We start from the raw sequence: 25,817 nt of genomic DNA on the forward strand, positions 1-25,817 counted from the left end.
GCTGTCTGGAACCACTGGAATATGTTACAGATGACAAAATTGCAATGAATCAATGCAGTGACACAGATAATTTTCAGTCCTATTCAATTTCCCTCACCCCTAAAAAGGAAAACAAGAGCTCATTTACACGCTAGACACGCTCTGAAAAACCTGCCCACTGCCGGGATATTCGACAGGAATCCACATGGTTCACTTCACCAGAAATAAGGGAGCAGTGATGTAACTAATAGCAGCCTATAGTAATACCACTAACCGCATGCACACTCGCTCACTCACTCACACATATTGCTAAACCATTTAGCAAGTGGGGAGGTGGAGCTGGTGCGGAAGGTCAAGAGTTAAGGGGGGGGTGCTGTGGGAGGGCAGAAAGAAGGAGATGATTGTTGGGGAGAAGGGAAACATATAAAGAGCAGAGGAGAGCAAAAGAGGGAGTAAGTGGAGGGAGGACGAGAAGAGCCTTGATAAAGATTACAAACTTTTTCAAACAGCAGGTAAGTTCATATCTTTCGTTAGCTGACACTTTTTCACTCTTAACACAAGCAGGCAGAGTTCAGCTGTGGCAAAAACAAAGAGCACAGAGTGTATTAGTATTCAATGGGATCTCCTGCTTTCTCTGCTTTCAGTGCAGTTAAACACAGACTAATCCTGGGAGATGTTTTGAATGGGCTTCATTGTTACCACACTGTGTATGTTCACCACGGAGCATACGTCAGGTATGTTTGTGTGGATTCTTGTGGAAATCATACAGGCAGCTTTCCTGTAACTGGATCCAGCTAACAGAGCTGTCCAGTATCCTGGGTGTGCAGGCATTTGGACCTGTTGTGCAACAGCGCCTGGAATGCTGAATTAGTGTGGAGTACCTCCAAAGCTTAACAGATGAGGATTACTCTCAGCAGTTCTGTATACAAGGCCATAAATCATTGACAAACATGCGACAGAATAATGAATTTCAACTATCAAGTGTCCACATTTTTGTCACTTGCTTACTCAAGAATAAAAGCTCTGTGCTCTGGTTTTGAGTAGACAGTTTATGCTTAGAGAGCAAGAGAGATCTATTTTCGAGGTGAAACTAGGCCTACGTTTTCGCCTTTTGTATCGTTTGACGGAGTCCCTCCCTGTGCAGCCATATCGTCTCTAAAAGATACAGCATCAGGGGAGAAATAACTGCATTCCTTTATTCAGGCTCTTTTCATGCAAAAAACATTGACTCTCTGAATATACACATGACCCAAAGGGCTCATGCTTTTCATACCAATGCAAAAAACAGATTTTCCTGCACAGTGATGGATTCTTTCTTTCTATGATCTCCAGACAGCACGATGGCTGCCAGCAGAGACCTTCCTTTTCCCCTGGTGATCATGTGCCTGGTTCTCATCAGAGGTTACTCATCCCTGCCTACGACATCAGGAGTCGCAGGGACAAATCCCATGAGATCTCCGAGACCTCGAGGGTTCCCAACTGGGGGCAATTTGCTGAACACAGAGGATTACTCTGAATATGAAGACACAGTCACCCCTGTTCTACCCAAAACAGTGCCTCCAAATAGAGTGACCCCGAAGCGATGTGACTACAATCCCTGTCTCCAGAGTCAGATCCCCTGTGCTGACCTTGCAGCCTCCACCGGCTGCTTATGCCCAGGGTCCACTTTACATAATGAGCCTCCACAGGCCCCCGACCTGAGATCAGTGTCCTGGAACGGGTCAGAAGTTGTGATTTGGTGGTGTGCACCTAATTCATATGTCACAGCTTACATTGTTAAAGTAGAGGGGAAAGAGAGGCAGAAGTTTGGGAAGGACCAAAGGAACGGCGGAGTAGGCAACATAGACCACAACTCAGAGGTTTGTGTGGTTGCAGTGAATGACGCTGGACAGAGTGATGGGTCCTGTATGATGTACCAGTCCAGGGACAGCAGTCTGCCTCTGAAAGCGGGACTCATCGGGGGAGCTCTGGGTTTCCTGGTGCTCCTTTTGCTGGCCGTTCTGTTCTGGAGGTACAAGACTCAAAGGAAGCAGCAGGCCAGCATCTCAATGCATGACACAGCAGAGACACAGTGAAGAGAAATCAGAGCGAGATAAGATTCTGTTTCATGAGACTCTTCAGCTTCACTGCAGTCAATTAGCTGTGACTACATTTTAGGTTTTCTGCACTCAGAGGTTTTCAGAAAATGCAGGCGGTAGCAGAGATCATCATTTCATATGAACAGATTTGACTGGAAATGTTCGTTGCCTATTTCTTGTCTCATTTTATTTCCCCTTTTAAAGAGTGTTCAAATCTCCTTTATTTAAAAAAAAACGAAAGAAAACCAGCTGGTAGGAAGATACTGAAAGTATTAGCAGTGTTTTCTCAAAGTGAAAACTAGAACAACAAGCAAACACTGCGACACTGCAAGAAAGGTAATTTGGTCTTTTTTTTTTTTGCAATTCAAAATGAGCTTTTTGGTAGACAGCACTGAAATATCAGGTGTCAGGATTCAAGACTTCAGGGTGGAGTCCCTGCTTGCAACTACTATACTGAACAACTGCTGCAACTAAATGTAGTGTGGCTCTTTAGTTCATTGGACAAAACATGTAACCACCAACGCAGTAATTTAAGTATTTATTTATGCCTTGATTTCAGAGAATTTAATGTGTAGCTTTGTGTCAATGCGTTTTCCAGTAACCAGTGAGTTCTTATGTGGTTTATTGAGCTATAAAGAAACATTTCATTCTGAAGCTTGTCAGACAAACTTGAAATAATCAAATTTGGAGACACTTGGTTTTCCTTGGACACTGTAGGTTACACAATGAGCACAAGATGAATCGATAAAAATCAGACGAACCCGCTGGCACAAGTCAGGAATTCATGTTTTTGACTGAAATGAAGCGAAGAAGCACAATGTAAATACCAGCAGATTCATGTCAGAGACAAGAGCTGATGGACACAAATGCTACCTGTGGGCCTGACTGAACTATTTAATTGGGGTTACATAGCAGACACATCAAAACATGCTGTGCACAAGATGGGGAAAAAACGTGTGTTTGAAACTCTCTGTGAGAGTTTGTTATTTTATGTATTTAATTAAGAGTGAATATACTGATTGTGGTGAATGATGTGGTGTGTTATGTTCTGTATTTGTGAGCATTCGGCTTGTTGCCTTAGACCTTGTACATGTCAAAAGTTTGATTTGACAGACTGAAGTCTAAAACCACACTACTGCATGTGTACACTAAAAGGTCTGACTATTTAACTCAAATAAAATATTTTCTTAGTTGCTATTGCATGCGTCAAAATGCGTACTTATTTAACAGCTTTTGGATTTGGGCGTGTGCTTCCATCCGTCTTACTGCCGGAAGCCGTGTCAGAGTACAGGATGAGCACATATGCCCGGTGCTGTTTTTCCAGCTGTCATACAATACTCTTTCCAGCGGATATGGTTTTTGTGAGCCTGTCTCATTCCAGCTGAGACTTCCAGTCATGCAGCACTGGGCTGGTGAGAAGCTTCAGGGTTTCTCCATCTGCCTTCATGGAAAAGAAAAAGAGAGAAGAAAGTCCAATATTTAAATCCTCACAGTTTATCTCATGTTCAAGCCTCCATCTGCATTTCTCGCAGCCATGTTCTGATTCCTCTTTTGCTCTGGCTGCTGCCACCGAGACGGAGTTGTTCCACCGCTGCCGGCGTCTTTCTCATTCCAACTGCACTGCACAACTTACACCACACAGAGCTGTATGGAAGTCATCTAACAGCTGTAATTTGGAGGCGCAACAGATTGTTCATTTCAGCGGCTGAAATGGCCTCAAGATGTTGCTTTTATGACACATATTCAGAGAGTGCAGTCACTGTCAAACAGGGTGGGGAATCTTGACGTGACTGGGCTAGTATGAGTGCAAAAACACAGGCAATATGATGTGGTGTTAGCACAGTGTTTTAAACAGGCCAAGATGTGATGCATTTAAACTCCATGCAGAATAGGTTTAACAAGACCTGCAAGCAGACACTGCAGTTCTGGTGTTGTTGTGTAACATGTACTTACAGATGAACACGTACACACGCATATGTAAGCCTGTGTGCCTTATTTCAAACAGGATGCGGTTTGCCTTTTCTGTGACACTTTGGATGTTTTCGAACGCTTATGAAGAAATCTAACTCTACCTATGATGCAAAGCTAAAAAGTTTTCAATGCGCAAACCGGCATCGAGTCATACAGCTAAAATTGTCTGCTTTGCCTCTGCAACTGCCCTTGGAGATTAAATCCTTCTGATTTTTAATCTTTATTCAATGATAAGAATTCTGAGCCTGGAAATGAATAAACTCATAAACACGCATAATTCATAAAAATAACATAATTAAAATGTGGAGGAGACTTAGTGAACGCCTTCATTTTCTCTTCAACAGAGCCTCATATCTCACACAAACGAAAAAACAGACCTAATGATTTGAATGATTAACTATTGAATAATCAGCCACTTAAGATAATAATTATTTTAATTTAAACAATACATGTAGACTGTATACATCTATCAGAATTTCTTTGGTTTAAAGTCTCTTCAGCCTCTCATCTGGTCTTCATTGTGTTTGATCACATGACTGAGAAGAGGGCTGATCGATTCCATCCACACCAATTATTATTACCTTTTTCATCTTAGTTCTTAGTGTCTGTTTTTCATCAAGCAAAATTTAGGAAAATGAATTTATGACCAGCCGAAGTTGAGCAACTTCAGTGTAATTTTTCTTTCCTAATATTGGCCACTTTTCAATTTGTCAACCCTACAAACACTGACATCAATCAAGGTTTTGAGAACCTGAAGTTAACCTTTCAAGGTAAAAACATGCTATCGATTCAATTTGATTATCAGCTTCAGGTATTCACTTGCTCTCAAAGTCTTACAACCCTCCTTTGCCTCCCTTACTGCCAAACACTGTTGTTGTTCTCAGGAAGAACATCGCTTGATTGGTATTTAAGGTCGTAAGGTCTGAGATTCATTTATTGGTTATATTGTCTAATCTAAACATGTGAGTGAATGACTTAAACCACTTTGAAAGGTTTACTGAGCATGAGGCATGTGAAGAGACACACATGACATGCCAATCGTGTGCCGATGCTGAATTTTCTCAGCATATCTGGTGCTTCTAGTAAATGATCTCGGGGGGGTTTTGCTGTTAAAACGTGGACATTTTTTCAACTATCTTGAGCACCTTCCGGGCAGACAGGCTGCCTCCGCAAACAGCTTTTCAAGCTTTTGATGTTGAAAGATCACCTGGAAGAAGCACAGATGTGAGGTGCAGAATGTGAGCAGGAGAAATTTATCAGTATTTTTCCTATCTTTCATTTTCAACATCTTCAGCGAAAAACAAAGCAGATGACGGCCCTGTTGAACCTCAGATATGGTGCGGGTAAGAGGTCAGCAGGGATGTGTGCGGGACACGAGTCATGTTGAATCACTGCCATCTCATTCAGTAAGCTTGTGACTCATGTTATTAGTGATGTGAATGGAGACTAAAAGGACTTAGTAAAAACTGTTTTGTATCAGCCTGTGCCTGCTCCCTCTGCAACTGTGACTGTGATTAACAATGACAAACAGTTGGTTTGAGTAAGACTGACTATTTAGTCTATGAACCTGCGCTGACTTTATTTGTAACATAGTAGAAGTTTTGGATTCTACTTGCGGGTGTTGTATTATATTTTGTGGCTGAATAGAAGAATAATTAAACAGACAGCGCAGTTGTACCATGACGCACATTTAGCTTCAATAAATAAGAGTAATGTACACAAGCCAAGAAGCAGACAAGACATTTCAAGGTCCTCTAAGTAATCCAGGACTTTAATCAGCACCTTTCAGCATCAGTTTGCGCAACAAAGACAAAGTTATTTTAGTAGAGCAGATATTCATGAAGCGAGGAGGGAATATACATGATATCATGATAATAAAAGCAGCTTTCACAGGCTTTTGTTAACTGCCCTCAGGCTGGGAGATGAAAAGTCACCTTACTGCCCTCTGCTGGTCACAGTCAACCCTGAGCAAACAGACTTGACTGCACTGAAGGGCACTAACACAAAGAATCATAATAATAATCGTAATAATATTTATGTCTACAAAACTGGTTCATTTTAGTTTGTCGGCTGGTAAAAGGAAAAACAGCATTTTGAAATGTGAGGCTGCCTGCTCTCAAACACTGTGGCAGTAAAAAGTTCTGTAAAATTCATTTAAATCTGATTTAACAGTGTAATTCATATCAACAATGGATCAGATGATTACGTGTAATGAATGGTGTTTCATACACTAATGAACCTACAGAGGATTATAACCTGACTCCTTTTCATAAGGATGTTACATTATGCTGTCTACCCCCTGTGTTGCAGATGATGTTACATTGAGTAAGGACTGATTGTTCCATTTCCAGCAGCTTGTAGCTGAGGCTTTAAGAGGCTTTACTGCGATGAAAGTAATTGCATGTTGTAATGTTTTGTTGGTCTCATAACATTATACTGGTACCTGTTCAAAACCGTCATTCATTTTCCTGCAATTAATTACCCCTGAAAAATTAATTTGCATTTAGCCACCGGGAAAATGAATGTTTTTTTTTATTATTCTTTTTAATCTACCAGAAGGGGCACTAATGGCTATTTGCTCTGTCCGCTGGGGTCAGCTTTCACAGGACATAAAAGGTTCAAAGTGGGTCAGGCATCCATCAGCGCCCATTATTGGATCTGAACGCATACTGGCTTTATTCAAATGCAGAAAGGCTTCTTTAGTCTTCTAAGCATTTTGTAGACAGTATAGTGAATAAAAAGAAAGGCAAATGCAAGAGTGTCAATCAGACAACTCTTTGCTAAACGAGCTAGGTGTCATTTAGTGTTAACAACAAGCTTTTGGCAACAGGAATCTGGGCCATGCTGTGGCCTTTGTCGCAGGAAACTCTGGGCCTAAGTGGGTGGTTATAGAAACAGATCCCCCCCTCTGCCTGCAGGCATCTCATCCTGTTTATTCCTGTTATGTCTTGTCTGTGTGTCCGTCTCAGCTCCAACAGACAAACTCTGTAAATGAAAAGATTAACTCCTGTCTCGAAGTGTAACTCTGGTGCCTCTGGAAGGATGATCGGGGTTTATGTAAATGCAACAAGACGTGTGCCAGATTACATTTCTTCTTTTTGGCATCATCACAGCCAAAAAATAAAGAAGAGTGTGACACCTTTCAAAACAGGTTCAGTGTGAGTCAAGGCCACATTTATTTGTTTTTACAGGAACCACTAGAGGTCATTATTGCAAAGGGCACTGCAGAAATCAAAGCCACCCCTGGCATACACTCAGTTATAATGTAGTGGAAATGGAAATGAGTTGCTCTAATGTGGATGAAAATGAATTGCAGGAGTAATCAGCTCAGCCACATTTCAACACGGCAGGAGCTGAGTCCTGGTGTCAGTGTTTGAAGAAGCAGCTAAATGTTTGCCTTCTGTCACCACAGCTTTTCCTCAAATTTTTATTCACTGCTCGATGTACAGGTCAGCGCTCCCCTCTCAACTCCCCAGGATAGCTCCGTAAGAGCATTTCATAAAGGAGAGGAGGAGAAAACCTTTACATTTTTTCCCCCATTTCCTTTTATGAAGAGAAACGGTAACCATGGCAACCCGGGATTGTGCAGGACAGAGCTGAGGAGGTTGAAACCGAGCTCAGCTTGAAGAGGAGAGTTATCAATCATTTTGGCATCAGTGCTGTCACACAAACAAACAAACAACCGCACACACACACACACACACACACACACACACACACACAAGCCTGTTCTTTCATCCTTCACAGGCCAGGAGTCATGACATTTTCCTTTTCATCAGAGCCAGTGTCAAGTGGTCAGATGTGAATGCATAAAATGCTCACATGTAAAGGTGGAAAAGTGGACTAAAAGAGTCCACACAATTTAGATCTTGAAATCTTAAGAGAATCTGATTTCTCAGATCCTGTTATTTTTTTTCTTTTGTAATGAAAAATATGTCCTTCTTTCTTTGTGCAATAATTGAAAAACTAACAGAAGAAATGAAGAATCTCCGCAGATTTACATTCTCACAGTAAATTAATGAAATAATGAATCACTTCATGAATTAAGAACAACAACAAGCCAAGAACCTGCAAAGAAATGTATTCATGTCACAAAAGGTGGAGAATATTTCATCATTTTGATGAGGAACATTATAACACCTCGTGTAACACATGCTGGAAGAAGGTGATGTATGTCAATGATGTGAATTGCAGCCATTCGATTTGAAAACACAGCCTGTAATTTAACTAGAATAATACCACTAAAGAACTTTCAAATTGGTTTGATTTACCAAGCTGTGCAATGACGATGCCACAACATGCATCGATCTTATAACAGAGAATGCTATATTTTCTTAATGTATTTCCACTTCTTGGGGTGTATTTTCCTGCATAACATTATCATGATGAACTAGCTAGCTGATTTTCATACATACATACATACATCTTCATTTCATACATACTCATGAATTTTTAAAATCGGCATGTATGCTTTTTTATGTGACCGCTGATTTGTTTTGAGTGAGTATATGAAAGGCTTCAGTGCCGTCAGCTGAATCTTCAAGACTGTAGGAAACCTGCAGGGACAAGGAGCCCGAGGTGTATTTAACCTGGTGAGGTTAAGTAGTTCTCCCAGAGAGGCAGTACTGTTCCAGTTCCTCTCTATTCTCAGCTGATCCAGAGATAGAGGCACTTAATGCACTTAATAAAATAGTATGTTCTTTAATGCCATCGGTGGACTAAGTACAGACTTCTGTCTTTACAGCCTCTTCCCCATTTATATTCTTTACTTGCTTTTTTTCCTGTTCGTTGTCAAGGGGGCACTGGAGCATATCCCAGCATGCACTGGATTGAAGGTGGGTAGACAACTTGGACAGGCTGCCACTCTCTGACAGTGTGTCCGATCCACTTTGAACTATGCGAGAGAAAAGTTGCATGAAAAAAGTGGGACAACATGCAAACTAAATGCAGAAAAGTGCAAGAAGTGTGCACAACTTTGACCTGGGAATTTTTAAATACAATATGCTCAGAGGTACAAATGCCAAGAGCCTGATAACAGACACAACTAGAGAGTTTTCTGTCCAGTAAAGTTTTGGTTTTTAGTTTTAATCCAGTACAGCATGAGGGCACAAAGGTACAGTTAGCAAAGAGAATACCTTTTAATTGCAAGATACAACTGAAGCGTGAACTAAAATCTAGGACTGGTGCATGGCCAGATGTTGAACCAAAAAAAAAAAAAATCCCAATTACCCCACCCACCTCTGCTATGCTATGATTTAAAAAAAATCACTGCTCCCGGGGCTGGAACAAGCACTGAAACAAGAGATGAATCAGGGACAGATTATTCAGGACACAGTCACAGGGGACATAGAGCTCCAGAGGAGAGCAAGGACCTGACCTTTTCTGAATATTCATGACGAGAGAGATGAAAGAGATGAGAGAGATGTAAACCTTTCCTGCGTCCTTAAACCTTTGTGGAAGCTAATAACGGAAGGCAACTTGTGACTCGGTGCAAAAATAAACACATCTAGCAGGAGTAACATCAGGATGTCTTGGCTGTCTGCCAGACAGAGGGATCAATAGCCATTAACACCATCATGCATGCAGTCAGAGGACAGCAGGGATCTGTGGCTCTGCAGAGTATTTCATCATGATAGGAGGTGGATTGGAGCTTTCGTTACAGTTAGAGCATCCCTCTCCTCGCTGCTGTGAGCGATGCTTCCTGACTGACAATGTCATCAGCATGCTGTTTATGTAAACACATCCAGCAGCCTGTAGAATCTAGGTCATTTTCTGGCTGGGATGAGATGAGAGGAGGAGCCGTCTGGAGGCACACCGAGACACAAATGTGTGCCGTGTTCATGTGTCAAGAAAGAGTGAGGTCGTAATCCATGCGCACCTCTTTTATCTGCTTCATGAATCAAGCGAACATGCCTCCAGTGGTGATGAAATCTGCTGAGAAACACAGGTAGTGAGGCAGAGGGGTGGGGGTGGGGAGTGAAGCCATGTAATCTCTTGCTCCTCTTCTCTTTGCTTTATCACCGAGGACACATTGTTCATTAAAAATCCAAGGCTTCAGTCTTCAGGATACACAAAGCTCTGTGTCATGTAATATTGACAGTGGCCAGCAGCAACACCAGGAAACAATGCAACCATGTGGCAGGAATTACATGAAGGGTCTGGAACATCCTGTGCTGCATTGCTACACAGACCGTGGATATGCTGAGGTTGATTTATTTATTTATTTATTTTTTTGAATCATTTTGAAATTTACCTGAAATATCCTGCATACTCAAAAAATGAGGGGCATTTAACTGAATATCTTCAAATCCATTTAAAATCAATGAATGTGTTAAATCTGAAAAGCAGATTGCACTCCATCTGGTTTGACTGCTAACAATGGTCATCATGAGGTGGAGGCAGCATGGATAACATCTTCAGACACAAGTTATCTATTACATTGCAATATGGATATATTACAGGATAGTCATTCTTTAAAATCTGTTAATTTGAGGTGCTTCATCACACTAATGCAGAAATCATAAGAGTGTACAGCTGTGCTTATGGCTTAGTGAGGCTTCACTAAAGCATAGTGGCACTTTGAGCTAAAAGCTACCATCAGCAGGCTGACTATTTCCTCACTGATAATGCTAACATATTGATGTTTGGCATGTATAATGTTTACCCGTGTGTCAGCATGCTAACATTAGCTCTAAAGCACTCAAACACAAAGTGGAGCTGAGGCACCAAAGTACTGAATAAACAAAGTTTGATCTGATAATTTCCCCACTTAATTAAAGTGTTAATAATTCATCCTCTGGGGATGATGAATGCCAACCAAAACAAACAAATGACAAACCATATCATAGCTATAATTTAATAAATGAATATGTGCTCATGGTGGTGTGAGACGTTAAGTCAGATCGACAAAACTGGCTCAGAATCCATCCAGTAGTTGTTGAGATGTTTCAAGTTGGACTAAAGTGGTGGATCAACAGTCCGACACTCCAACAGACTGACATTGACATTCAGAGCCATGCCACAAGCTTGACTAAAAATTCAATTCCCATGAATCAGTCCTGTTTTGATTTTCAAATTAAAGTACAATGGTCTCATACGTCCACATATGTGCAGCAAACACAGCAAAATGTACACAATCTCATAATGCATACTGTCAACTCTATGAGAGGTACACCATAAAGACAAAAGTATTTATGATGGCCAAGACATTTTTGACAATGCTATGTTGCCAACTTTGTGGCAACAGTTTCGGGAAGGCAAAGAGTGGAAGTTGTTATAGCAGCAAAACTGTCCATGCATTCAGGGTGCGGTCATTAAAATCTCCGCTCGTGAAAAGGTGAGGTGTCCCAATACTTTTTTTTTTTTTTCCCATATAGCGCATTTTATTGAGTAACACCACAAACATAATACCCGGCTAAAAATTTGGAATACTGACACAAAATGCATCATCAGATTAGTCTCAGGCTTTTAGAGTAAATGAAACAAAAACAACATATTTTGGGCCTTTACTAGCCTAAATGGAGCTGCTCTGTATTGCCTTCTCATCCTACTTTTCCAGAAAGGCCCACTGTCATGGCTGTGGGTTTGCAAGGTGATTTATCTACTGCTTCTCCACCTTTTATTTCTCTTCTCTTTTGACTCTTACTGATGCATTCAGATCCAGGAGATACAGAGGGTAGATGGTCAGTGTGTGTGTTTAATTTTCAGTTAAATTTCCAGGGAAAGATGTACTAAATTCCTACCCTTTTACCATCTTCTGTATGTCTTTGACAGCAGCTGAGCCAGTTACATTTTGGCTTTATTCACCGACTTTCTATTAAAAGATTACAAACAGCCTATTTTTAAATTTGTAAGAATGATATGAACGGTTTCATCAAAAGGACTTACAATAAGCTGCTGCACAAAATAAAGCTTTTGAAATGTCACAAAAAAGGTATTAAAATAGCAACTTCTTACAAAACAAGCATCACACGTCCAACCCACCACATGAGGACAGCATGACTGCATAAGTCATGCAAAGTTACAACCTAATAAAAAAGAAAAAAAAAGTTTCAAAAGCTAAAAGTGAATAACTGAAAGGCACCGAAACAAAATGTCCAGCTCATTAATTAACATAACCCGTGATAACGGCAGTCCTGCTGCTGAGATTGTGTTGCTATGAACAACACAGGAACAGGCATTAAAATCTGAAATCAGAGGCACTGCTACAATGTCTCATTAGTGGGGTATAATGAGAATATAATGAGGATTTAAAGCTCCAGACCAAACTCACCTGATGGTTACACAAACCTTTTGTTCCCGGTAACAGCATGGAGCAGACGTCTCGGACACCATATGCTGCTATTAAGGCTTTAATCGTCCAGGAGCAGGTGGGCAGATTGTGGGCGACATTACCGTCTGTCCTGATGCCAAGAGAAGAGACGACAGCGGCGGGACTGCCAGTTTCTAGTTGACACTGGTCAGCAGCATAATGGTTATATCACTGGAGGTAGGTTTAATGATTCGACAGGTTTCTGTAGCTGACTGACCGGGCCTCTGACCACAGAGGAGGCTAGTATTCAAGCACACAATGTAGAGATTGAAATACACTGAACATTTAGTGTTGACAATGGCAAGCTCAGAAGGTCATACCAGTGTGAGATCGGGTCGGAGAGCATCAAATCATCAATAATGACCGCCTACAATGTCAGTATATCCCTTACAGAAAATCAAATCAGTCTACCAGCAAAAATATACCACAACAAAATCTGCTATTCTTTGGAAAGAGCCAACATGTATCCACTTTAGTGAGGGCTGGCCTGCTGCAGTCAGTAACGACGACAACATTTTAGTTACTTTCAAAATCATGTTTATTAAATTTAGAAAACACCATTTTATTAACAGTTTCATAGCAATAGCAGGAAAGAACTGAAACTGTAAGAGAGAGAGAGAGACGTAGATGGGGCCTGCGCCAACCCCTGAGTTAAAAACCAGCTGTGTTCTCAGAGCTCATCCGTCCCTACGCGTCTGCTCTCTGGGGTCACCTGCATCTAACCTGGCATAGACTAGAAGAGAGAGTCAGTGCGGTAGTCAACATCTCAAGGTAGAACGCCTAAAGAAACGAGACATAAGAAAACGCTGTAGACATCAGGTAGAAAAGTTGATTTGCAAAGTCACTTTTCAAGTCAAGGTATTTCCTGCCAAAATATACCGAGTATGCAACATTAACATGTAATTAGGTTGCCAAACCATATCGGTACGTGGGTTTAATCACTTAGGGAGGGGTTTCTGCACAGCATAGGGGAGGTGGACTTGGGCATACTTAGGGATGCAGTACAGATGTTGTCCAAAGAGGAAGTGCAAACAATGTCTATAAGGTGTGTTTGTTGAGGGCGTTGGGTGGACGAGGGGTCATGGGGGTCTGAGCAAAACAGGGCTCCCCCCCTTTACTCATCAAGGTGCTGACAGGGGTGACTCTCTGGAGGGCGAGCCCGAGATATCCTCAGGGGGAAATACTGTGAGTGTGCAGGCTCGGATCCCGCCCAACGACTCGGGTAAGTCAAACACTTTGTGCCATTCGTCCTTCTCGGGGTCGTACTTCTGTACTATTTCCACCATGCAGCGATTGTTCCACGAGTAGCCACCCACCACATAGATCTTGTTCTCAAACACGGCCACGCCCACGTCGCTCTGGCCTCGCAACATGGCGGCAATAGGTGTCCACAAGTCAAGAGCGGGGGAGTAGTATTCACAGCTCAGCACGTCGTCGTAGTCGCTGGTGCCCCGGAAGTGATTGCCCCCGATCACGTAGAGACGGTCGCCCACTGTGCACATGCAGTGGAGGCCGCGCACCGTCGTCATGGGTGCTTTCTGAGTCCATTTATCTGCATCTGGGTCAAAGCACATCAGTTCCTTCTGAAAAGTGTCGTGAGTGATTCCCCCTGCAGGAGAAAGTGAAAGAGAGTGCAAATTAGCCTCGTCACTGATCAGTTGCGGGAGGGAAACAGCTCTGTGGGCTTCAGACAATCAGACTGATCTGTGACTCACTCGCAAATTTCAACCTACATTTTCATTTATCTAGGTCATGACCAGCCACAACACTGGAAATGTACACATTTGCTTCAGTAGCATCGTGAAGATAAAGAATCAGGATGAAGGCTGCGCATTTTAAAATCTCACCTTTTCCCCATCCTCATTTCTCATACCTCAAATCACACAGGGAAAACTGCAGTTTTACAAACTGGAGTGACATCAATATTTGTTCACCCTCTTTTCTACATAATGTTGATGGTGAGCACTCGGTACAAAGAGGAACAGCACTACAAAATGTTCATGCACATACGCACAGACAGACTGTAGACGCCGGGACACCAAAAAGCTGAGGGAAAGTGGGGAAGAAGAAAAAAAAAAAAAACAGGACATGTCTACAGGGAAGGCTTAAAATAAAGAGGAACACAATCCCAGCATGCATTTGGGTGGAAGCCAGCCCACCCCTCCCCCCCTAGGCAGAGTGACTAGGAGCAAATGCAGTGAAGATTTGCAGAGCATGCCGAAATAGAGGCAAAATCCCTCTTTTGCTGCTGCCCAGTGATTGTGTGCTTGGTTTATTGTTGAGCCCTAAGCTGTCTATTGAGCTGCCATGACTCAGATCTGTGATGCTGCACCTCCTTGACTGATCAAATGCAAAGATAGCCTGAGTATCCATTTTCTTTATCCAAGTTGTCCAAGGGGCAAGTCTGCTATTAAATTCCTGACAAGGGAACAGTGGTGGAGTCGTTCCTCTCAAGAGGCCCTGCTGCTATTCTGATTCATTTCAAGGGCTCTGGCCTTTCCCTGATACACTGATGTCTGACCAGTGTCCTGGTATCCTGATGTCTAATCAGAGCCATTAATGAGACACTCAGAGTGGTCAAGGCTTTGCCAAAGTGAGCCAGTCTCAGACAGACACGCTGAAAGCCTTTGTCTTTCCAGGGACAGCACAGGACAGACTGGGGTATTGTTTGTTCTGTCTGCTACATACGTCACATAAAAAACATTTCCGTGTTCAGCCACCCCCTTGCAAAACCAGTGATCTGCTCTGCTGATTGAATCATTGCCTTCACAAGTGGGACCCAATGAGAAGACGGAGAATAGATGTAGAGGTGAGTCGGGAAAAACGGGGGCTCAGCATATTCCAAAAATACCTCATAATGATAGAGCGTCCAGTGTTGAGTTCCAGTCCAAACATCAGCTACTAACGATCTGTGCTCGTTCAGTCAAATCCCTTAAGGATGCACACTGAGAGACGAACAAGTTACAGCGTGGATTGATCCATTTTTCTATATGAGCGCGGAACATAATGGATCGACACAAACACACAGTCAGCTCTGAATTAACTATGAATGTGACTGAAATGTCTTGGGCTCATCTTTCCACACTATTCATTTTTCATGTCAAGTTAAAAATGTCAGTGCTTCAGCAACTCGTGTTTTCTCCACTGACCACAACTACACTCAGATTCACACTGTCAAGTTCATTTCATAGGGTTTTGACATTTCAGTCTGCCCATCGAGTCCCCGCAGGAATATCAAACAATATCAGCCCGCCATTTATTCCCTATAGCGAACAGCAAATTGAAATTTCAGACACTTATGAGTCATTATCGTTTTGGGTCACCACTGATGAGTGCCGAGTCACATGTCATCTATTAAAGTCAACACAACGCACTGCGGGACTGACAGCAGAAAGCGGCGTAAACGCCATCAAGTCGCAACAATCAAGTGTGTTGAGTGCTGCAGGCATTACAGATAATAACAATCCTTTTCTGCATTAAATAATCCAATCAAGAGCAACTTCAACTAAAACCTAAACTCTTGCTACAAAAAAACAGCTTCTAGAAAATAGATTTAAATTCCTAATGAAATTGTCTTTCACACCAGCCTAGCATTTAAGATAGTCCTTACTTACACTTAAAAAAAAACTCTTTGAAAATCATTCATGACTTTAAACCTGGGATTACTCAATACCTGGCTTTGATGAAATTGGTAACTTGAGAAAATTGATCATGTCTTTAAAGATAACCTGCTAATGAGTGCAGGGATGCTCACAAACATTTACCAAGTCTGCTTGTTTCTTCTGCACACATGTATGCGACTGACAGTTTTTAAAATGTGTATGATATCACAATAACAAAATACAACTTATAAATACAAATACAACTCAGACGACTTGCAAATTATTACAAATATTTGTTCCGGTCATAAACAAGCCAAGTCCATGTGTCAGCTGATATTAGCTTGTTTAAGATATATAAAACAGTATTGTGAATCTGCTGGCTGATAAGCATGCTAAAGTAGGTTTGACATCAATTAGAATCAGTGTCACCACTACATAGTTTGTCCACCAGAGAGCACTGACAAGCTCATTTTTCAATTAAAAAAACAAATCTAAGGCACTCCCCAAACATCAATATCAGTATCAGCTGGACAAAAAAAATCTAATATCTGAGCTACAAATCACTAAAAAAATGTTAAGTAATCACAACAACACTGATTTACTGCCATGACATCTAAAGTTATAAATTATTCATAGGGAAAGTGTCCTTGCTGTGGCTGACTAAGTAAAGAACTAAAAACCAGTCTAAACTGTAAGAGCACGTTCACACAGAGCTCAAATCCCTCGGATAAGATGGTGAACCAGAGGCAGCGTGGCCTTGTGCTGGCTCAGTACTCGCGTCTGAATTCTGCCACACCACTTGAGCTGTGATGGTCTGTGGGCTGAGTGCATTTGTCAGGTTCATCCAGCTGACAGGATACCTTCAGACAGCACAGCAGCACAGCCGGAGAATGTGACCTGATGTGCTGTGACAGACGGACACAGAACTGCACTTCAGCATGGGTCACCTTGCACAGCAAGACTGTAACCCCCGAGCCTGTGAGCGCTACAGTAAATCGTCAGTGCAACAAAATTCCTCTAATGGGTACTGCTCGTTTACCTGTGCCTTTTGGACTTAAAAGCACCGCAGTCTATTACAAACAGTTGTCATTTGAGCTATTATGCATGATCCTTTCTTGTGCTAGAACCCCCAAAACTCACTCACAAAACTGCATCATCAGCTGTACTCCTGTTCATCTTCCCCAACATGGAGGTTCAGCTGCTGCAGGTGCAAAGCATGACATTGTGTTGCTGTGTCGGTGAAATATACCAGGCTGTTGGCCTGCTTAATGAGTACTTCACTCAAACATGAAACCAAAACAAAAGGAATCCATTAGAATATCAAAAAGGGTGAGCAATAAACACTATGAACTGCAGAGCAGAGCCTGGGGCAAAAAGACTGACAGCTGGCAGCAGCAGATTAGCACAGTCCCTGACTATTATGTTATTCATCATTTTAGTTTATTTATTTAAAAAAGTGAAAATGTGCCTTTCATCTTCACTCCACAGCAATATTACGCCTGCCAAATCATGTGGTCTGTGTGGTCCCACATATGCCCCACTTCTTTTGGTGGCCAAGTGAAATACTAACTAATTATATATGTTAGAAAAGTTTTGCTTTACGCTTATGCAAACAACAATAGTACACATGTATGAAGTCACTTATTAGTTTCTGGCCTGTTTCCAGCAAGTTTTCAGGGATCATTAATATGAACTCTAAATCAAAAAGAAAAAATAAAAAGAATTCTTAACAGACACTAATAACAAACAAGCAAAAGCATGTCGTGTCATTTGTGAACTTGACTGCGAGGAACTGAAAAATAAAACCGGAACTGGAACTAAAATGCTGGGTAATGTGTTTATATACACCTCTACATAATATTGACAAAGATTTGCAGGAATAATGAGATCTGTGGATTGTAAAATTAAATTCACTGGCTGTGTGCACAGTAATCGAAATCAGGGAGTGTATCTAATAAAACAGTGTGCATGCTGGTCAGCAACTTACATTGTAAATAAGCTTAATAGTATTGCTGCTAAAGAGGTTTTCAGTATTCTATTTCTTTTGCCAAAGCCTCACAGCTTGCTAGTACAGTATGTGACCAGTGCAAAGACGTTAATGTATGTTAATTTATCAAGGCTGCAGAGATGAAGTCTACCCCCCATACAGAGACACTGTGCTGTCTCTCTGAACAGCTCACAGACACACGGTGAAATTCTCACTTTGTAACTGCTTCACTACTCAAACAGCTGCTGTTCACTGCTCTGCTGGCATGTGTGTGTATGTGCGTGCGTGCGTGTGCTCAGGTTTGCATTTGATCAAGCTCTGCTGGTTAAGTTTCTAAATTCCAACAGTGATGATGATTCACTTTGACCTGGGATCTCAACAAAATGCTGTAACTGGTATATTTTATTGCTTGGAAGCCATATACTGTTCATTTGTTTGGAGATAACCTTGTCGTGCCACTGTTATTCAATACGATATTCAGGGTATGGATAATAAACCGTAAAAAAAAAAATATCCATCTCTATTTCATATTTCTGAAGACTGTTTATGTTCGTGTGTTGTAGAACAATGACAATGGGAGCCAGGAGGGATTAACATCAGCTCTTCAGTGTTACACCTCCTACACAGGCTTCAGTCTTATACTTTGCTCCATCCTTCCCAATTTTCCTTCCACCACCCCTCCACCCTCCACCCCCTTCCTTTGTAGAACCGCTGTGGATTAGTCACACTGAAAAACTAGGGCTCATCTCCATAACACAGGATTTGTTTTCACTCCTATGAAGTGAACAAGTACTAAGGTGACACCTCACGAGCAAGTAGTAACTGCCCAAAGGCCCAACCTCAGAGTGGAATCTTTGGAAAAATAAGCAGTGAGCCCTCACAGACTTCAGCTAACGTCACCTGCATGCTCAGCTTAGATGAATCGAGGGCGTGAGCGATGATGAAAGAAAATCTTTCTTTATATGCTGTATCAAGTTCAAAAGATACAAATCCAGCATCAGCATACAGATAGAAATCTTATTACTGACTCACTGAAAACCCAAAACCTAAAATGTACTGTATCCCCCGCTAGGCAAAAAAATATGAACACCAAATTCGTGGTAAAATTATTTTAACGGCACTAAATTTGCTATTGTGATCCCACTCCCCCTGCAAACCTCTAGCACATGTGCCAATCACAGACTGAATCTTGAAAAATAATTCCGGTCTCATTGTTCCGTGCACACACACACACACAGGGGTGATTACAAATGAACTTGTCAAAGCTCCCTGGAGCCACTTACCTGAAATATACATATAACCACCATATACCGTCCCAGCATGGCCATAATGTGGCTCATTCATTTTGGCAACATATGTCCATTCATTTGTCCTTGGGTTGTAGCACTCCACAGTAGCTTGAAGAAAGAAAAAAACAAAAAAAGGAAAAAAGAACATATTAGTAGAAAGTAGGTCAAGACGCAACTAAGGAGGACAAACAGCAGCAAATGAGGCCTTGGAGGGTCTCAGCGTGGGAGCTAAAAAGCGGATTTAAATACAGAGTACACAACCCCATCAGCACTAAAATGCACTGTGCAGAGGAAATAGGCAGATTGTAAAATCCTTTATCTTAAGGCCCCAAGGATGATTCTACAAAATCTGTGAAAAAGTGAAATAGGGACACGGGCTGAGCGACCCCTTAACGAGCAGCCAAATACATTTGACAAAATGTTATAATTCCAGATTACAACAAGAATCTTGCAGCCACTCAATGGAAGTTGGGCTGGGTGATATGATGGTCAGCGCACCGCAAAGGTAGAAACCGGAAGAGGTTTCGCAAAAAGTTTCCACTGTGGAAACTCTCTCTGGCTGTCTGTGGTATATTTTCGGGGCAGGCTATGCCAGCCAATCAGGGCCAGATTCTCGTGTGGTCTTGCAAATCTAGTCTTTAGTTTATAACTCAATTCTCGTCTCATGTTAGGGTTACTTTTGCTTGGATGGAATTTCTAAATAAAAGAAACAAAATCAAATGTGATAAAGTAATGCACAGTTATTTTAAACCATTTTAAACTAAATTCAAGGAACAACTACTATATCATGAAATCTACCAATACTGTGATATAAAATTACATCCCGTGACAAAAAAATTCTGGCCATGTCACCTACCCTTAAGTGGAAGTTAAACAGACATATCAGAAAAGAAAAGATATACTGACCAGATCTAAAACGCAGTTAAGCTGATTGCAATACACAATCAGAAATCAATGCTAAAAATCAAAGTGTCCAAAAAGTTTGAATGTTGTCAATTTATATTCCAATATCTTTGGTCATTTTATTTCCGGGTAAATTTAAAAAATACAAAAATAAGATGAGATTTTTCTGTGATCATCTGAAAAAGTCACGTTTATAATTAGCATTAATTTGTTTCACTGAAAGGTTGTTGTGAGAACTTAATAGTACAGTCCACAGGTCCAGTTTGGAGCTTGTGACATTTGATGATAATTTCTATGGAGCATGTTTCTCTGAAGCAAAGCAGTGGTTTCCACAATGGGGGTCAGGGTCTTGTAATGGGGTCCAAAGATACTGTAAATAATGTATGAATTCCCAGCGAAAATGATCAAGTTCAGTGACTCTTTTCTGAACATCCAATCAAATCATCCCATTATGGTTCAAAAACGGTTCTACCATAGAAGCTGTGCTGACATGCATGATGTTACTTGTTCTACCAACACTGAAATATGGCACAAACATGTTTACTCAACTATTCTGAATAAAGTCTATATGTGCACTCAGCAGCTTTAAACACTTAAGTCAACTAAGTGTAAAAATAATAGGTCAACGTTGGCTTTTGGTTTCACACAGGACATAAACCCTGGCTTCCCGGGTGAAAATCCAAGTTTGACCCATTCATCCACCATGACCTCCTATCTACTTATACTTTGTTCCTCTTTATACTCCAACATCAGACTTTCTGGCAGAAAGCCCTGAAGGCAAACTCCTCCCATGTGTGATCAAAGACAGCTTGGAGAAAGACTTCTGGTTCTTACAAACACATGAGGCTTAAAAAGATGAGACAGGGATATAATTAACACGCAGATGAAAGTAAATGGCATAAAGTGATTTTTTTTATATTTGAAAAAAGATTTATCAAGTAATACTAGTCTGTATGTGGAGCAAACGTCATTGTGAGGCTGTCTGATCACAACCAAATAAATAAATAAAGAATATCATTTCCAAAATGAAAAGTCTTAATTGTCAAATGGTAGACCTGAGTGAAGGAGTGATCTGTCTGACACACCTATATTAAAGTAAATACTGACTTCCCCACCCACAAATCTAAACACAAAGAACAACGTTTCAAAAAGGGTTTATACCATAGCTCTTCAAACTGTATTTTGTCATTTTAAAAAGAACAGAATCATACCTAATAAAGAGTCTTTCTTTTATAATCGGAGCATTTCGGATGAAACAATAAAACCACACCCATATGCTACCGAGAGCAAACGGATCAAACGCAGGGGCTGGGCACATCAGGGCACATCAAGGCTAAACCACACGCAGCGAAAGAGCAATGGAACGTAAAGCAGTAAAGGCAGTTGTGTAGACAGGCAGTGAACCGAGGCCGTGTTCTCTGGTCTAATTATAACCCAGAAGAGAAGACTGCTCACACAGTGGCCTCTCTCTGTCAGCTGCATTTACAAAGCTGAATTTAAGTATTGGGTGGCACCTTTCTGTGGTCCACAGTTACGGCTGCAGATTCCAGATTGGATGCTCAGCATCAACAACCAAACTAGAGTGAACTAGAGATATATCGGTTTATTTAAGTGTCCGTACTTCAATTCAAACGTCCAAATGTAAAAAAAAAAAAAAACAACAAAAAAACAAAACGTTTAAACCCAAGAAAAGCATCTGATTACTGACTAAAGGTGATGAGATTCAAATGCTGAAAATTCCTCTGACAAAAATGTGCCTTTCACTTACAGGAAACCTCTGTGCCAGTATGGTTCCTGTCATGTCAGTGAAGTGGTCAACTCAATGGAAATAGTTAACAGGGTAGGCTCAGGCTTTGTTGTATGGTACTATATTATAAGAAGGTAAAAAAATATTAAAAAAAAATAAAAAATAAATAAAGTTTAAATAAAATGAAACTCAAAACAACATCTCACCAAGCTACAGCCTCAAAAATGACCAAACACAGTGAAAACTGAAAGTGAACATTAAACATTAGAAAGGATTGTGAATTTGTTGGAATGTTCAACACTGGATTACATTATATTGTAAAAAGGTGTTCACAATAATTTGAACATCCCCTAAATTCTATTAAATTACACAGACATTATGTACACAACATGTTTAAACAGCAAATGATGTGTGGGCACATCACTTGATTAACAGCATCAGTACGCTTGCAGCCTTATTAAACTGCACATTCTTTCTCCTGCTGCTCCTTGATATTTAAGTGTATAATCTCAAACAATATTAATTAAAATGCTTCTGCTGCTGCTTAAAAAACACAAGATGAAACAAACAAACAAACAAACGAACGAGCAGGGAAATAAACTCACCGAGTTCCCCGGCAGCGTTTCTTCCACCGACAGCGTAGAGGTGTCCCTTGAGTGCACTGAGGTGGAAGAAGGTACGTTTCTCATTAAGGCATGCCACCTGCATCCACTTGTTGTAGCGAGGGTCGTACCGGAACACCGTGTCCACTGCTGTCTTGCCTTTGGTGTCATAGTTGCTTTGGCCACCCACCACGTAGAGGAAGTTGCCGATGACTGCAATGCCGTGTTGGTAGCGGGGTGCATCCATGGGCGCTAGCGCCTTCCACTCATGAGCCTTCTCATCAAAAAGACGCAGCTCCTTACTCACAACAAGCTGCTGGCGCAAAACACCGCCCAGGGTGACCAGGTGGGCACTGTCTGAGCGGATGGCTGTCCGTTCTGACTGCATAACTGGCTGCATGTAGGGCATCATTTGGTAGTTGCTAGCCTCCAGGAGAAGGTTGACACAGGTGTTGTCCGTGCGCATAAAGTCCACTGTCTGCACATGATTGATGAGCTCCTGTGGGTTCATGAGGGGAAAGCGTATGTTCTTCATGAGCTTTGGGGCATAGTCCATACGACCGTCTTCGTATCGCAGCCAGCGGCAAGCGGCCTTGAACAGGTCTAACTCAGTGCAGTGTTTCAAGCTGTTGCTGGACAGTACAAAAGCCAGCCGCTCAAATGGTAGCTTGACAAACTCTCCCGTGCCCAGCAGCGAGGGGAAGTTCTTCAGGATGAAATTGTTGACATATTTATCAACCTCAGTGAGGTTGTACGTGTTGGCAATGCGCCCCACCTCTACACAGTTGTCGAGAGAAACCTGCAGGGAAGAGGAAATAAACATCTTGGAGAGCAGCAACTAAGACTGACAACAAATCTGAGGAATAACTGGAATGGAATGACTTTTCTCAACTTTGGAGATATTTATTAAAGAGAAAGCTCTCCTTAAATACAAGGATTTCTAATTACAAAATATCAGTTACTTAGCATTGAAGGATGCCGTCCGTTTTTAAACTGTTGGCAAGATAAATAAGCAATCTGACAATGACAATATGGGCTCCTAGAATTACTCATTAAAAAAAAAAAACTTAATAATAATGAAAACAATTATGAGTTGTTACTTAGATTTTCTCTCCAAAAATTAATTTTAGTTACATTTTAGCCACTCCTGGAACCCACTGGCTATCATCTGATGATGATTTTGTTCTGGGGACAATAGCCAATGTTTTGGGGGATTCTGGTGTTTGCCAAAACAGTCTGACTAGCAATATTAAGTTATTTTATCCAAGGACCTTAAACATGGCAAACATCACATTTACAACTGGTGAAGATTACAGGAAGGCTCCGTAATGGACTCGTAACATGCAGCTTGTATGCTTACTTACCCCAGATATAAGAAAAACCTTGCAGAAATCCAGCACAGGGAGGATTTGTAAGAAGCTGGCTGCTTCAAGTGTGTCTTGCAGATTCTCCATGTTGAGTGACAACTTGGCTGTGTAAATAAAGTCAATGATTTTCTTCAGGCCTATTCGGTTGACTCCGTGAAGCTTGATGCACATTAAATCTTGTTCTTTCATTCCACCTGCATCAGGAGAGAGTTGGGGCACAAAGAAAAACACGACACGATTCAACTTATAATCTTATTTGACTGACACTCCTGTGAGCAGCAACATCTACTTGATTTTTTTTTTTAAAAGAACTTGAAGAATAAAGCTTAGTTAACGAAGCGGAAAAATAAAGATTATTTCCTGTCGATGCATATGCCTTAAATGCCAATGACTTGTTTTCAGTGTCAAAGGACTTGTGCTCAGAGAAAGGACTGAAGGTGTTCGTCAGAATCCCATCGCTCAGCATCGACGCTGACACAGCTCCCTTATCACTAATGAGCTGTGCCTCACTCCAAGTCCACTTTCTCCCTACTTCTACTTTAACAAGCTCTTCTTCTGTTCTCACTGCACAACCTTCATCTTAAACATATATTTTAAATGCCAAATCTCCAGGCTTACTTCAACTACTGTCATGATATGAGACCCAAAGTAACCCCACTAACTGTTCCAATGTTTAAATTCCCTTTTACTGCTCCTTATGTAAGTGTAATGCAAATAAATCTAATACAAGATGAACACCTTGACTAACAACATATGTTACTGGCTTTCATTTAGATTTTACAATACATATTACATTTACATATTTAACAGGTTCTTTTTCAGTTCAGTTACCTTTTTGTAAACTAAAATGTTTTCTATGTATAAAAACATTTATAGTTTATCTGCTGTTGTTGAAAATATCCTTCACACACTGTAGGTGTTCAAATGTACTCAAGATTCTTCTACCTCTGCATACAGTGCATCAGGGAGGTACAACAGGCTAATAAGTTACATTTACAATCAGCACAAGTACAAAGGCACCATGAAAAACAATGCATAACAATGGCTAAAGATAAAGGGAGGATGTGGCCACAAGGTCAATTTGAGTAATTTCCCCAGAGGTAAAATGACAGTGACACAACTGTGATTGTGTTAAAGCACTGTGATGTTCATGAATAAAAAATGAGAGCATAGTGCAAGAGCGAAGAAGAAAGAAAGCAATCAGTGCACATGTTACAGCAACACTGGTGTAAACTGGCGCCAGTAGTTTACCAGTAGCTGATCGAGCTAGTCGAGCAGATGTCCTGTTTAGGCGTGGCAGACTCACCTGTGAACATGGCTTTGAAGTAGTCGGAGGAGGAGGCCATCATGGCACGGTGTACGGGGAAAGCTTCATCGCCGTCCCCTGCCACCAGTGTGACGTCACATAGTAAACCTTCTATCCTCAGTTGGTCAAATCCCTAACAGAAGAGAGATGAATGTTACTGAGCCGAGCTCAGGGGTCCTGAATTGAACATTAGGAGCTGCAGTGACTGATTATTGATTATTCATTGCTTCTTAAACATGAGAATTTGCTGCTTTTCTTTGTTGTTTATGACAGTAAATGAAGAGCCTTTGAGTTTTGAACTGTTGGACAGAAGAAGGAATTTGAAGACGTCACTTTGTGCTCTGGGAAATTGTGATGAGCATTTTTCACAACTGTTTGACATTTCATAAACTAATCAATTAATCATGAAAATAATCTACAGAATAATCAATAGTGAAAGTAACCGTTAGCTGTTTGAGCCTAGCCGTTTTTCCTTGCCCAAACACAAACCTGAACTTCTGTGTTTCAGTGCAGATGAATCAACACACTGTTTAGCCACAGCCTGTCAGATGTGAGCTGACGGTGTGTGACGGCCCTCTGGTCTACTTGGCCTGCCTGACTGATTGTGGGATGCTTGTTTTCTTCACTGTCTTGCATGCAACTGGTTCAGAATTATATGTCTGAAGCTGCAGCGTA

At 41.2% G+C, this 25,817-nt stretch overlaps 2 protein-coding genes across 4 annotated transcripts in view; one reads left to right on the forward strand and one right to left on the reverse strand.

The window, feature by feature from the left end:
* Nucleotides 1-379: 379 nt before the first annotated feature.
* On the forward strand, nucleotides 380-3,254 carry LOC124071197 (leucine-rich repeat neuronal protein 4). Its single transcript, XM_046411682.1, has 2 exons — nucleotides 380-491; nucleotides 1,312-3,254. Exon 2 carries the CDS (start codon nucleotides 1,320-1,322, stop codon nucleotides 2,052-2,054), a length of 735 nt encoding a protein of 244 aa, XP_046267638.1. The 5' UTR covers nucleotides 380-491; nucleotides 1,312-1,319; the 3' UTR covers nucleotides 2,055-3,254.
* A 9,599-nt stretch (nucleotides 3,255-12,853) lies between these two features.
* The window catches only part of klhl13 (kelch-like family member 13), a 35,015-nt gene continuing 22,051 nt past the window's right edge, over nucleotides 12,854-25,817 (reverse strand). For 2 of the 3 annotated variants that reach the window (XM_046411744.1, XM_046411745.1), the window contains exons 4-8: nucleotides 25,143-25,275; nucleotides 23,834-24,030; nucleotides 22,473-23,268; nucleotides 19,212-19,325; nucleotides 12,854-13,948 (exon numbers count right to left, since the gene is read on the reverse strand). In XM_046411744.1, coding sequence (XP_046267700.1) covers nucleotides 13,461-13,948; nucleotides 19,212-19,325; nucleotides 22,473-23,268; nucleotides 23,834-24,030; nucleotides 25,143-25,275 — 1,728 coding nt within the window. In that variant the 3' untranslated portion in view covers nucleotides 12,854-13,460. The remainder of the gene's footprint in view (nucleotides 13,949-19,211; nucleotides 19,326-22,472; nucleotides 23,269-23,833; nucleotides 24,031-25,142; nucleotides 25,276-25,817) is intronic. The other variant, XM_046411746.1, reaches the window with a different exon arrangement.

Source organism: Scatophagus argus, chromosome 14, assembly GCF_020382885.2.
Source record: "Scatophagus argus isolate fScaArg1 chromosome 14, fScaArg1.pri, whole genome shotgun sequence".
Lineage (NCBI taxonomy): Eukaryota > Metazoa > Chordata > Actinopteri > Scatophagidae > Scatophagus > Scatophagus argus.

What these genes read in the sequence shown, in the direction of transcription:
- LOC124071197 (XM_046411682.1), top strand. Translation starts at nt 1,320, where the DNA reads ATGGCTGCCAGCAGAGACCTTCCTTTTCCCCTGGTGATCATGTGCCTG.